We start from the raw sequence: 15,003 nt of genomic DNA, 5'->3' as shown, positions 1-15,003 counted from the left end.
CCCCCCTTCTGTCACGGCGACCAAAAAAAAAAATTGTAGAAATTTTCAATACAAATTTCGAAGTGACCTTTTTGTTGGTGACTGGAAAATGTAAACAATCATTAAATTATTTTTCATTATTTCACACAATAAATTATACAATTCATCAATTTTGATTTAAAATTTTAACATCTCGATGGGCAACCAGTATATTTTTAATTATGTAAATATCAATGATTTAAATTTATTTTGTTATACTTTCTTAAGTACCAAGTACCCATTCATGTATAAAGAAAAGGCTCAGGTGCGGCTAAAGCCCAATCAGCCCTACCTGTACGCACGCCTATGCTTCTGAGTTCTCTTCATTCTATCACTAAGTCCTTAGTCCTTTGACTATAAAAAACTGGCCAAGTGTTAAGCAATAAAAATAAAATGAAAATAAGACTAATGCGAGTTTATAGACTAAAGAAAGAGTAAACTTGGATACAATATAAATATACCTATAATGATGGGCTATATTATTTTGTTGTACGATCTGCAGCTTATCCTTTTTTTAAACAGTTAGGATTGGAATGAGGTTATTATTGAATTTATTAGCTTTAACTGTGTCGTAAGCATTGTTTTCACAAAACTTTTTATCCTAATCTTAGGTTCTAGAGGGAAATGATGTACCTTTAATATATTGTTAAATTAAAAAAAAAAGTGCATATTAATGTTAAACTAATAATTTTAAAGTAACTTTACTGAATATTAGTAGATAATACAAAGTATATTTTAAAAATTTAACGATCCAACTCCTATTGATAACTGTTATTTTTCTTTAACAATGAATAATATTTTATACAAAAATGTACTTTTGTTTTTAAATAGCTATTCATATATTAATATTGTTTATAATTTATAATTAGATTAACTTATCTGTTAGACTAAACAATTGTAAGTTAACAATGTATTTGTTTCTATTATAACCATTCCTTTTTCATTTTTTTCTGGTACAAAGGAAAATAATTTATTTAAATTACACAAAACTGTAATCCATAAAATGTATGGTATAATCTATAAAATAATATAAAACTTTAAATAATATGTAAATAAAATTAACTTTTTTTTTTTTTTAAGAAATGTTAGAATATTAGGGAAACAAATATAACATTTAAACTATTAATTTAACATTACATTTAAAGTATATTTATGATTCTAAAACTTAAAACTGTTTAATTAGTCTTTGTGCACTATGTAAATGGTAATATTTTATGCATTGGCATTTTGTTGAGCAGTAATCACATGTTCATTCATAATTAATTGATACTCTTGAAACCTTTGTGTCATTCTTTCAGAAGCTTTAAGAAATTTGCTTGTACAATTTTCAGCACACCTTACCTAAAATACAACATTGTTAGGTATTAAATTAAACACACAATTTATAGAAAAAGTTCAATACATAAATCATTTTATTACATTTATTAGTATAATAATATGTATTATGTAATTTAAAGAAAACTTACTTCATCACTTTTGAGATCACCTATTGTAAAATCTGTTGCACAGTCCATAAAACATAACTCTGTTAATTTATTATATGACTTAAATATCTCTTTAACCTGAAAAAATAAAATTGAAATCATTTTTAGGAAACAATTTTATTATAAAGGTATAAAACCAACATAGATACCTAATCTGATGCTTTCAGTTACACAATAATATAAAGCTTCAATCAATGAAACTTCAAATACATATTTACATAGTATATAATATTAATGTATCTATAACCTTAAAATTTATAAACTTCTTTTGTTCTTATGCTTGTAACAGCCAATTCAGGACCATTGCCACATCTATTATGTTCTTCCACCTCTCCCTATCAAATATTGCCCAAATGTCCAACAAAGCATTGATTTTTTTTATGTTTTTTTAGGTCTTGGTCTTTTTCCCATTAATTTTTTTTGTTGACCAAACCTTTTACCTGCCAGATCATTCTACCTATTATAACGTCTTTCTGACTAAGAAAAGTAGTACACTTGTGATATTGTACAATTGTTAAAAGTATGAAATATTAATTATTATATTCATTTGAAACACAAAATCTCAATATTAGGAAAAGATTTCAAGTAGGTACACAGGTACACGTTTACTACAACAACTGCAAAAATTCAATAAATAATAAATCAATAAATTCGATAAAACTAAATCATAGTTGACCAGATGATATTTATAGTTATAACAGTTAATAAATTAAGTATATTTGTTACACAACTTACACTGGCCAATTGTGAAGCATCAAAATCCATATTAACATCAGTCACGTTTGAATTTGCGTTTTCCATTATAAAGTTAAGTGTTGGTTGACGGGTATTATTTATTAAAGTATAATCTTTTTTCTAATGCTAATATTGAAACGAACAAATCAAAATAAATTGCAACAAAAATGTGAAAATTCGGAATATCTACCTTAAAAAATTGATTTTTCTTCACCGGTACGATTTAATGTAAATAAACCATACACCATAGAGTTAATATCTATTATCATTGAATAGGTTTCTTATCATTAACTGATAAGATTAGGTAAATAAAAAGTCAACTACGGACTGCAGAATAGATTAAAATACGGACTAGATCATTATTCTAAGACCGTAGACAATAAGTAATAATATTACTCTTTGTCCTTTGGACTAGATAGAATAAAGATCACAGATCGTAAGCCGTGTTACCACCCTTAGATCATGGGAATCACGGTTATATAAAAATGTTATATTATATTCTTTATTTTTTTTATTATCCGTGATGTCTATCTACTAGAATGTGATAAGAATTGAAATAAAAATAAAAAATAAAATTCCCCAAGGATTTTTAGATAAAACCAGACGAACCAGTGTACATGCGCAACAGAATTTAGCCGGCCGAACACGGATTTTGGCCACACTGTACTCACAGGCGCCGGGCCAATCGTTTGCGGTCGTTGTCGCTGCCGCGGCCGCCGTCGTTCTCTCCTCTGACGACTGCCGTATGATAGGTGCTCGCACAAAACATCGTAAATCGTATAATGTTATAAGCTATAACATTATTATATTTAATAATAATAATAATAATAAATAATAGTAATAACAACATTATACAACGACTGATTTATCGTATTTACGGTTTTCACTGACGCCAAACGCCAGCGACCAGCCGACATTCGACATCTATACCGATTGCCGATTACCGACCGCAGTCGCTGACCTGACGTTCTCGCCTTTTACACGCTACAGTTAGCTTGCAGTTGTTCCGTTCGAAATGGCCATCACAAACACAGTTGGTGAGTAGTGTACACGCGGCCGCCTCGATGAAGCACGCCGATAAATCATTTCTAAATATCGTTCCGTCCTCCGACCGACCGATGTATAACGACATACTTCTAACCACTTCTACGGTTTTCTACGAGCTCCGTATGGTCTCTTGACAAAACTGCCCACTTCCTCAAAAATTATTGTCTGCTACCTATAGTTCCAAAATATATTATTTTTGATATTTTACTAAGTAGCTACTCTTTCTTTCATTCCATTTTAATGATTAAAACGTGACGTGCATAATATTATTATTGACATGTTGTCACGATAATTGTATCGTGACATCCATCATTATTTGCCTTTACTGACTTGACTTCACGTGGATGAATAGACATTTGGTGGCTCGCTCTCTGCCAGATATCAAATAAAGCGCTGCTAAATTTTTTTGACTGTTTTCACTGATTGTCATGCTTTTCTTTGACAGCAATCATATATCCACAACATTGATATTTAATTACTGAATAAATTTTAATGACGTTTATAAATATATTTTTCTAGTGATTCCGAGAAATTTTAGACTACTTGAAGAATTGGAACAAGGACAGAAAGGTGTTGGTGATGGCACTATTAGTTGGGGTCTTGAAAAAGATGATGATATGACTTTAACTCAATGGACTGGAATGATCATTGGACCACCCAGAGTATAAATATTTATTATTTTGATGTTAAATATGTATCATATTAAATTAAAGTGTTTAGTAATAATAATTTTATTTTATAGACTCCTTATGAAAATAGAATGTACAGCTTAAAAGTAGAATGTGGTCCTATGTATCCAGATGATGCACCTGTCGCTCGCTTTGTTACGCGCATCAATATGAATTGTGTGCATAACACAAGTGGATTGGTATGTTGTATACCTAATTTATATTTTATAACCATTTGTCATTGTGTTATTTTACGTATAGAAACTTAGAGATGGGAATTTTGTTGTAAAATTTTTTTTGGTAAATTTTACAAAAATTTTCAATGCTATATAATATTTTTGTTTGGTAAATTAAATACGAATTCAATAAAATTTTTATAATGTAGCTAATAAATGTACCACGTAATCAGTTATATTTTTATATAATGAATTGTAGAAAACGTGGAAGTCATAATATGCTGTGTGCACATGAAAATATTTGAAATGAGTGGTCACTCAATTTTAGAATGGTAAAAAATATTTACCGGGTGAAAAAAATATCAGTAAAATTTACCAAATTTACTGAGCTCCCATCTCAATAGAAACTTAATTTCAATCTAAATTACTGAAATTTTTATCTAAAGATTAAAGTATACAAATTTAACTTTTATGTAATAATCAAAAGTTATTGTACTTAATTAAAATAAAAATGTATGATTAGGTACTATAAACTATTATTTGAGCATTACCTATTACATAAACCATTTTTATTTTATATTTTAATTTTTTTTAAATAGTTTATAAGCAAGATGTAATAAACAAACCCAACCATACTTATAAACTTAAATACTTTTATACTTACATTTAACAATCATAATTTTTAAATTGCAATAGGTTGCTTTTTTTTGTTTTTATTTTCACGTGGCAAATCTCTAGGTCATTTTAACCCTATCGAAAATTTTAATTTATGTTCATTTTGTCCCCTAAAAGTGTTAAAATCAATAGTACATTTTGTTTTCACTACAGGTATATTGATTACACATTTAGTCTCCAATTTTTTAAATCATTACTTTTCTTAAATTCTATAAATTGAATGTGATGTATTTTTTGAATAGTTTTTTTTTTATTTTTACATCTATTTTAAAATTTTAATTGAATTAAAATAAGATTACTAATACCTTAATATAAGGGTATTTTTTAATTATCTCAATTATTGTCATGAATTCTGTTATCTAAACCAGTGGTGTGTAACCTGGGATTTGCAATACATTTTTATAAAGGGTCGTTAATAATTTAACATCAAATGCAAAAATTACAATATATTATATATTATATTAAAAGTAGATATATCATCTCAAATATAAAACCTATCTTAGAATAAATCATGTCTATGATTCAAGCACAGGTTGCTCACTAAATAATTTTCTTTTTTGAAATTTTAAAATCATTTAAATGTTGATAATATTATTATATTATTATCATTGATTTTTTTTTTTTTTTTATTCTTATATTTTGGAAAATTTACAATTAATACTTACATTTACACAAAAATAAATATTATGTGTCTTATGTTGGTAAACATAACAAAAAAATAAATTATTATTATTATTTTTATTTAAGGGGATATGGGTCTAAAGTTTGTGTGCCACTAGTCTACTCTGTTATAACTTATATCAGTTATTGTAATATCTAACTAATTTTTGTTTGACATTATTACCATCTACTGCTATAATTATTTATGTGTTAATAAAATAAAAATGTATGTTATGCAAATACGAATTTGGTAGTGGAGATAACAGAAAAATACTTATATTACCTATGTATAGTAGTCATAATTAATTATCAGTCCTCTATGTCTACTCTTTATCCACTGTCTAGTAGTCGATCACAACTTGATTTTGAGTTAACTAAGATCTCTTTTGTCTTTCCTCTAACTGTTTTACAATAAAAAAAAATATATTCTATGGAAATATTCAAAGATTGTGGTAATTTGATTTCATCTTTGAAAACCTAAATCAATCACATTTGTATTATAGTTAATCATCCCTGTTCTATATAGCACCTATTGTGGTGATTTCTTCTTGATTTTTTTAAAAAATAAACTAATAGTTGATACTGTTTTTATTTCAGGTTGATCATAGACAAGTACCAGTGTTGGCTAGATGGCAACGTGATTATAACATAAAAACTGTTTTGCAAGAACTTAGGAGATTAATGACACTTAAGGATAACATGAAAATGTCTCAGCCACCTGAGGGTAGCACATTCTAGCCATCGCCGCTGTCTGAACCATGGAATAGTTTGTACCTTGCGCCTCGCTACCAACCCACAGCGGCCGCTCCAGTACAACCTACACAGCCGATGCAAGCAGTACAACAACAACAACAACGCCGCTTCATTGGTCGTTGCCTGAGGATTATATTCCCATGCTGCTATTATACAGCTCCTCAGACCGACACCTAGATTTTACTTAAAGTGTTTGGGAAATGTCTATCCCTTTCATTTTTGGTTTTAAACATATTTTCCACAGGAATATAAGTTTTACAGATCATTTTGTTTTATAATTTTTGTTAAATTTTTCATTTAATTTCATGGTTCAGAAAGCGATATCACAATTAGACATATTTTATATACTATTTATTATATTATATTATATTATATACTTATAAATAGATAATTAGACATTGTTTTATTTTAAGTACTAAAAAAAAACTAATATTTAAATCATAATAATGAATATTACTTGAGGTTATTTGTGAGTAGGTAATTACTAATTTAATTAGATAATTTTAAGAGTAATCACATTCTCACAATAGATGCTCACTATCATTAATAGCAAATGAAAATATTTATAATATTTAATACTGATCTTAATATTCATGTTTTAAACTTTAGATTCACTTCAGTTTCTGTGTTTTGTGTTATTTATTGTACTAGTTTTTAATATTTAAGAACGTGTAAAAAAATAACACATATTTTATGTTTTTAAGGGGTTTAAAACTTATTACCTGAAGTTTATTTTTTAAACAATTTAATTTATATTATATTTTATTTTTAATTTTACATTTAATACATTTTTAAGTATGTGAGGTGAGCCTGATAAAATAAATACTTTAAACATCTTACATTATTTTTTCAAGTTATACTAACGATTTTTTGGAAATTCTACCAACTCAACTATTGACATTTACCATTATCTTCTTTAAATATTATTCTATAATTATCAGCACAGTTATATGTAGATTATAAACTTATTTTAATTAAAATTTGGAAGATATAAATCAAATATCTAAAATAAGTTTGTAAAAGTTAACCAAATCCCCAATAGAGTTTATAAATATTTTGTTTAAATTATTAATAGTTAAAAATATTTATATTCCATTTTACAGAATAATTTGAGAAAAAATAACATTAATTATGCTTCTGCATTTAAAAAAGGAATGGTTAACTAACTGTTAAGCAACTAGTATTATTGCAAAGTGATATTTATAATGAAGAGGCAGTTAAAAATCAGTTATTACCACTCAAACATGAACAAGTTAAGGAAAAAATTTAAAAATTGGTAAAGATTAATTGTTTCAACAATTTTTAATAAATATTTAATATACATATCATTCTGTTAAGTTAACCCTAACAATTCTATTTTGTGGATTAAGTATATTAGTATCATTAAAATAAAGTAACTTTGATAAAAATTAATTTAATTTTAATTTGAACTGAAAAGTGATTGGAGAGGAGAGTGCAATTAAAAATATTTTGTTTTTCTGTGTGTACATGAAAAAAATAAGTATTCAATTTCAAAAATAAATGTAATATACTAATATCCAATCCTTTATGCAGTAAATAAAACCAGAGGATTTTATGGTGTCTGAAATATTTTATGTTACTTTTATCGTAGAACGCAATGTGTAAATAATACGTTGTATAGAGCTGTCACTGGCGGAATACACAAGATACGCACGCAAAAATCCACTATCATAATATTAATTATTACTCTATAATTAATATTGTTGCAAGATTTAAAATTCTTGCTGACGAATTAAAGTGTTATATTATCTTAATATCACACATATTTAACACCAGTATTATAATTTTTTAATTTTCTGTTCATTATTTGGTAAATCATACATTATTCTATACCTCCGTTATAATTAAAGATAGTTTTAATATATTATATTCCTTGATCTACACCTACCTAGTTAATCCAAAACCCCAGTAGTAAGTAGTTCGTGACTTATTAAGACCCCTTTAAAACAGATTCTAGGGTGTGTTGCCCGCCTGAGGATTTTTCTGAAAGGGTTTTTTACCACGCATAGCGCTCCCCACGGCGACGCGAAACTCCTGCCGTCTGTCGGCGATGCATTTTCATCACGCTGGACAATAGTCCGTATAGTCGGCGCCGGCGTGGGCGTCGTTTGCAAGGGCGAGGCCGTCATCAACGGTCGTGTTTGTATATGATATTATCTTATTGTTTATTATACGCAGACCGCCAAAATCGTTTTCTGTTATACCACTTTTTATTTTTGTATTTTCAAAATTTCTATAACACGGCTTCCAATTCATAAGCTATTTTTGTCGTGGAATCCGTTTTTAGCGGTCGTATACACCCCTAATCACTAATAGTAATTCGCATACGTGTATAGTCTTATATGCCTTGTTTAAGATTAATGTGCTGCTGCGACGTGCCCGATAACAATATTATAACGCTGCCGTGTGACGACATTTCGCAGTTCTTCGGGGCAATATTGTTGTAGACCGTACACTCTTACGCGTATGTTGGGTTATCGCAAGTTTAAACGTAGGTTTTTTGTATTTTATTGTAATGACTCACTAATAATATTATAAATTATAATACATTTTTGTAAGAAGTGCCTGTATTGTATACGACAAACGCATATTAGGTGCCAATATTATTATTATCATAATATTATATCTCTCAGAACCGGACCGCAGTCCTGCGATCGATGGACATCAAGGGTAAGGTCGCCATGGTTACAGGCGGGGCCGCCGGCATTGGTCGCGCGTACTGCGAAGAGCTGTTGAAAAATGGAGCTAAAGTAAGATTTCGTTTGATTTTTATTACCTATTTTTCTACACTTGATGTCTTAAAAGTGTATTTGGGAGCTCATTTATGTTTCGGACACAATAAAATATCTTGCATAAAACTTTATCATTTTCATTAGGTACTTATATAGTTATATATTATACTAGATGATTTTAATTAGGACCTATAATCAAGCTCAAAAGCAAATATTGAAAAGAACTTAACTATACCTTTCAGCTTAAGTACCTATTCGTTCTTCTCCTTTATTAATAAAATGTTTAATTACATAGGTAAGAAATGCTCCTTATAAGATATTGTTATATCGAATTTAAGTACAAATATGAGTAAAATACTTAAAAAAAATAATAGATTTGCTTAGTACCTAATAATGATATTAGTTAGGGAATTTTTTAAAATATTATATTTTAATTTCTGATTAAGAGTTAGGACTGTCTGTCAACTTATAATATAGTTGTTTAGGCTAAAACTACTGACTGTCTTTATTGTGGAAGGGGTACTAATAACAATATTGGGCAATGGGTAAAAATTAATTGAGCCGCAACTCGGATATGAAGCGAAAAAACTCTGGCCGCAGTCGGTTTAAACCTTTTTTTCTTATAATATATATTTGGAACACGACTATAGTATTATACAGCTCATAATATTGACTCAGAAAAGTTTGTTATTGGAGATTTTCCTAGTTTTAAAAATCCGGAAAGTTAAGCATAATAATTATTATAATATATAGGGAAAGTTAACCATTATCTTAATAGCCCGGACCTACAGGTTTATAATAATATATTACTTATTATATTATAATAAGCTACTGTGCCTGTATGTTATCATCATATTTTAAATTATAAAGCGTTATATCTTCAACGCTGTTATGACTACAAGTATATTGACATATTTAAGTAAATACTAAACTAATAATATATAATAGTATATTTATGTATTATATATCACAGGTTTCTATATGTGATATTAACGAAGACGTCGGCGTCAAATTGGCCGATCTATTGGGTGCCAAATTTGGAAACGTCAAAGTGATATTTTGTCCGTGTGATGTTACTGATTATCCACAGTTTCAAGGTAAAAACTTATATAATATAATATATATGTATGTAATTAGATCGATTTAGATGTAATGTCATGATGACTAATACTGTCGCGAGATAGCTAATTTAAAAAAAAAATTTAAGCCTTAAAATTCGTCAGAACATCGGTTTTATAAAAATGTACTTATTAATAAAAAAATCTTACCTTTCCCACATTAAATATACGTTATGACAACCATTGTGATCACATACTTATACGTTGAAATTTATATTAGTTTAATACATAGAATCGATTCATTTATTAATGTTTAAGAATAATTTTAACTACTATAACATCATTTTAGTTCACAGTTCAAAATTTTAAAACATAACATATCTAGGTATATATTTATTTATTTAATGTATAATACACATTACGATTTTATGATTTGATATGAGTGACGTATGCTTTGTTATTTGTAGATGCGTTTCGAAAGACTATAGCAGCTTTTGGTGGACTTGACATAGTGGTAAACAACGCGGGTGTGTTCAATGACCGATTCTGGGAATTCGAAGTGGATGTAAATTTGGTAATACGCGGTACACCTTACTATTTTTTATTAATATTATTATTATAATTGCGATGGTTTTGAACTATTAAATATTAACTTGAATCAAGCTTTGAACCAACCCACCAAGCTAATTTATGATTTGAAAATAATATATTCGTATATAAATTTGTCTTTATTCTTAAAATTTCATTATCTCCTTATTCTTTTGAAAAATTTGTCCCGCAATGAAAAAAACGTTTTTCAGTTTTGGCTCGCCGTAAAATAGGTTGTAGACTTAGAGGATTAGTAAGATAAAAAATGCAAACCAAATGTAGATACGATTATATAAGATATAATTAAATCTTCCCAATTTAGACTTTAAATTGTTATATATACTTAATAATTAAATAATAAACGGTCGTAACATAATATATAACTTTTATATAGTTTATACAATTTATGCCTATTGGCTGTTATAGATTAAATTAAAAGTTATTTTGTTCCGAATTTCAATCATTTAAAATAAAGAATAAAGATGCGTTTAATATAATAATGAGTCATTATTAATGACTAAATTGAGCGTTGAAAAATTTAAATTAGACTGAATTTGAAATTTGAAGCACAAGAAAATGAAATAAATATAATATATTAATTAGTAATAGTAATAGTAATAGTAATACTTACCTTTTATTTATATTATAAATATTCTAAATGCATGGATACTTGTCGTAACACCACCCTTATTTACTACATCTAGCGGGAAAACTTAAATGTATACGGTTATGCAGTCACGCACATATATTTTGGGTTCGATGACCACCACGCTTTATTATATCTATTTTTCACATTATTGTAGGAATTGTAAGATTCGAAATAAAAAACAGTTATTAATTATTTTTTGACTACTAAACTCGGCATTGATTTATGTATTTCAAATAAAACATTTTCCTTTTTTTACGGACATTACATTTGACACTTGATAGCGATAAATTGAAAGTAATCGATTAAAATAACTATACAAATTTAATTGAGCTCCCATCAATAGTTATAATACTCCCAATCAGACAAAAATAGTTCTATTAGTTTGAAACAAAACATAAAATAAATGGTTTTTGATTTACATTAATGTAACAAATTCCCGACTTTTAGCTATTTTCTTTGTGGATTTTTTTTCGTTTTAACATTTATAATCTTCTTAGTTCGTTATTTGTTATAGTTTATAATTTATATGTATACCAAAACATAAACAGAATAAAAAATTAAACCAAAATAATAGTTTGTTTTTATTTTATCAATTTAGAGCTAAATAATGAATATATATTATATTATATTGTAATACATATTAAACTTATGGTTTTATAAGAAATAAAGACTCAATAAAAAATTTAAATCTATTGTGTATAGAATGGCGTCATTAGAGGAACATTGCTGGCGATGCAACTCATGGGCAAGGACAAAGGAGGTCGTGGTGGCACAGTGGTCGTAACTTCGTCTACAATGGGTTATAAGCCATGTCCCAGTATGCCGATCTACACGGCGACTAAACATGCTCTAATTGGTTTCATTAGGTCATTTGGGGTGAGTTGTATAATACACATTGTGCCTATAGATCAAACTATATAATATACATTATACATATCTATACATATTATATTTTTTATAACATACTATTATGTACAAATATTTATTAAGTAATATACAATTTTAACCACAATAAATTGATCAATATAGTAATATAAATTACATAATAAGGCTAGGATATGGGTAACTGTAGTTATACTTCCATTAAAATGTATCTTATTATATTAAACCAGTTATGTTTTTGAAATTCAAAAAAATTAAAATAGTTATTATAAATGAAATAATATTAACTTTTTGTTATAGGTTATAATACAATGATGAATAAATTGCATACAAATATAAAATAACTATACATTTTAATATTACTTGTCAAATTATATACAATTATATAAAATACTACAATAATAAATATATAAAACGATAATTTTATATTTATTTTTTCTGTATTGATTTTAATCATAGATTTGGTAATACTATGGCTATTGCCTATTAGTTATCTACACTTATTCACATTTTAAAACTATTTATAATAAGTTCTTCAATGGTCGTTAAAAATTACCCATCAATGTGTCAATAAGTCTTGAGTGCACTGAGTGGTACAAATTATTGTATTGTTTTTATCTATTACTATAGATATTATTATATCCACAATATTGTTGTTTCTCTACTTAATAATTATGCATTTTAGGATCCTTATCACACAAATTTAACGGGAATTCGAGTGATTGCTTTATGTCCAGGAATGACACTGACTGATGCTATACCCGAGGACGTTAAACTGGCGTTATTGTCACCCAATTTTATACATCTCTGGGATAAAGATGTTGCACCACAAGCACCCCAAGCGTATGTTAATCATCGTTGAAATATAAAAACTGTTTGAGAAAATACCTATACGATTTTATTTTCAGTGCCCAAAGTGTGGGACGTGCGCTAATTCACGTACTACAGAAAGCTCAAAGTGGTTCGGTTTGGGTTGCCGAGAACAACAAATCAGCCAAAGAAGTTAAGTTCCCTAACTTTTAGTTTTTAACGCCAACTACCAATCACTTTTTTAAAATAATTGTTTTGTTTTTCAATGTTTAAACTATTCTCCACTTGTGGTGATGGGCAAAATTTTATTGATAATTTTATAATTTATATAATTATATGTTTTTTTGTGTATTTGAATTCAAAATCCATAATTTACCGTTAGGTTTTAATTATTATTGTTTTATTCGCGGAATCGTCATAATGCTTTAATACTTAATAGGTTATTCATATAAGCAAGTATATTATTTAATTTTGTAATCAACATTTAGCTTATCATTTTTTTTAATTTGTTTGGATTGCCAAATTAAAATATATCCACGTTAACGTCATTTCGACGGAAATATAAATTAATCAACATACATATTACATATAAAATATCATCGTATCGAAGTATAAATAAAAACTATATACTCGTACCTAATGCTCATATTATATTAATCGTATTATACATATAATATATATATATATATATATATATAACCTTCTGTAGTCAGAAAAATCGGTAAAATATCGGTAAACGATGGTTTTAATATCTGACGAATTATATATACATACACACATACACATATATATAATATATATATATATATATATTTATATTAAATATTTTTATGAATAGGGTTTTTTAATAATTGTTTACGTATTACACCAAAAATAATAATAATTAATTTTTCAAATTTTGTACGTTTTTAAAATAATCATCGGCTGTGAAACTATTCTGTTTTGTGATATGGTATGCTATTTACTTAATTACTTATTATACCTATACCTAATTATAACAGTTGTATTATAACTACTTATTTCAAACCCCTATAATACCTAGGGATATTGTTTTATATGATAAATCAAAATCAATGAAACTCACCTGGGACCATGTTATATTTTAAATAATAAAAATTAATAACAATATAGGTAATATTACTTTTTTGCGGCCCTAGATATTTTGTTTTTGTATTATTTTAATATTTATCACTCAACTTCTCAATGTAATAATGTTATATTTTAACTACAATAGTTCATTGTTTTTCAAAATAAAAAATATTTAAATGTTCATATTATGTACCACGTCAAAATAGTAATAATAAAAAAAAACATCCCCGACGAAAGTTAACGATAAAATACAGATAATGCGTCGTCTATAGTTCGTTTATAGTACAATTTTACTCAAATATTGATAATCTAATATTATACTGACATACTGTTGAGTACATCAATTATACCGAATATAAATTTTATACGTTTTGCTACATATATTATTTATAATATAAGTAAAAACATATTACATATATTATTATAATCACACCCTTTTTAAATTTAATAATTTTGCCGAAATTTCCTATTTAAAATTATTCAATGCGTTATGCGTAGATAGCATATCAGACCACAGCCAATACATAATTATTGTATAATATGTATTTATTATTTAGATATGTTTTTTATGATTCTAAATATTAATTACGATACTATTTAGTATTTATTGATTTGATTTTTTTTTTTAAATACCTATACCTATAATACATTTATACATATACCTATACGTAGTCGTACCTTATAGTACGATAATAATATTTATGCATATACCAATTATACCAGATACCTATGCTACTGAATAACACTATATAGTACATAATATATACTATATACTATAATATATTATTATGATTTGGTGACAATAAATTCCGTTTAAAACGGAATTGCCTTTTTTTAGCGTCGTATCTTATTATATTGAAAAATTTCAAACGGAACACTTTTTCTTTCGTTTTAATTTCGTTATCTCATTACTATTATATATTTATAGATATAATGAGCATAAAAAAAAAACTAGTAC

The 15,003-nt window shown here is 27.0% G+C and overlaps 3 protein-coding genes across 5 annotated transcripts; 2 read left to right on the top strand and 1 right to left on the bottom strand.

The window, feature by feature from the left end:
- Positions 1 to 1,144: 1,144 nt before the first annotated feature.
- LOC114123619 (mitochondrial import inner membrane translocase subunit Tim9) lies at positions 1,145 to 2,493 on the bottom strand. The gene is made up of 3 exons (XM_027986659.2): positions 2,238 to 2,493; positions 1,485 to 1,580; positions 1,145 to 1,359 (listed from the first exon to the last, which is right to left on the bottom strand). The coding sequence occupies exons 1-3, from the start codon at positions 2,301 to 2,303 to the stop codon at positions 1,231 to 1,233; spliced, it is 291 nt and encodes a 96-aa protein (XP_027842460.1). The 5' UTR covers positions 2,304 to 2,493; the 3' UTR covers positions 1,145 to 1,230.
- Positions 2,494 to 2,955: 462 nt separating this feature from the next.
- Positions 2,956 to 6,607, top strand: LOC114123618 (ubiquitin-conjugating enzyme E2 variant 2). Its single transcript, XM_027986658.2, has 4 exons — positions 2,956 to 3,274; positions 3,804 to 3,946; positions 4,027 to 4,152; positions 6,061 to 6,607. Exons 1-4 carry the CDS (start codon positions 3,253 to 3,255, stop codon positions 6,199 to 6,201), a joined length of 432 nt encoding a protein of 143 aa, XP_027842459.1. The 5' UTR covers positions 2,956 to 3,252; the 3' UTR covers positions 6,202 to 6,607.
- A 1,602-nt stretch (positions 6,608 to 8,209) lies between these two features.
- LOC114123627 (15-hydroxyprostaglandin dehydrogenase [NAD(+)]-like) lies at positions 8,210 to 14,652 on the top strand. 3 transcript variants are annotated; one of them, XM_027986672.2, is made up of 7 exons: positions 8,210 to 8,728; positions 8,871 to 8,987; positions 9,943 to 10,066; positions 10,495 to 10,601; positions 11,967 to 12,140; positions 12,832 to 12,989; positions 13,055 to 14,652. In XM_027986672.2, the coding sequence occupies exons 2-7, from the start codon at positions 8,895 to 8,897 to the stop codon at positions 13,167 to 13,169; spliced, it is 771 nt and encodes a 256-aa protein (XP_027842473.1). In that variant the 5' UTR covers positions 8,210 to 8,728; positions 8,871 to 8,894; the 3' UTR covers positions 13,170 to 14,652. The 3 variants fall into 3 exon arrangements, with proteins under 3 accessions (XP_027842473.1, XP_027842472.1, XP_027842471.1); XM_027986671.2 differs by having other exon boundaries at positions 8,212 to 8,728; positions 8,832 to 8,987; XM_027986670.2 differs by having other exon boundaries at positions 8,214 to 8,728; positions 8,800 to 8,987.
- Positions 14,653 to 15,003: the final 351 nt, after the last annotated feature.

The sequence above is a fragment of the Aphis gossypii genome, chromosome 1, assembly GCF_020184175.1.
Source record: "Aphis gossypii isolate Hap1 chromosome 1, ASM2018417v2, whole genome shotgun sequence".
Lineage (NCBI taxonomy): Eukaryota > Metazoa > Arthropoda > Insecta > Hemiptera > Aphididae > Aphis > Aphis gossypii.
The sequence above is the reverse complement of the archived record's forward strand: the minus strand, read 5'-3'. Positions and strand labels throughout refer to the sequence as shown.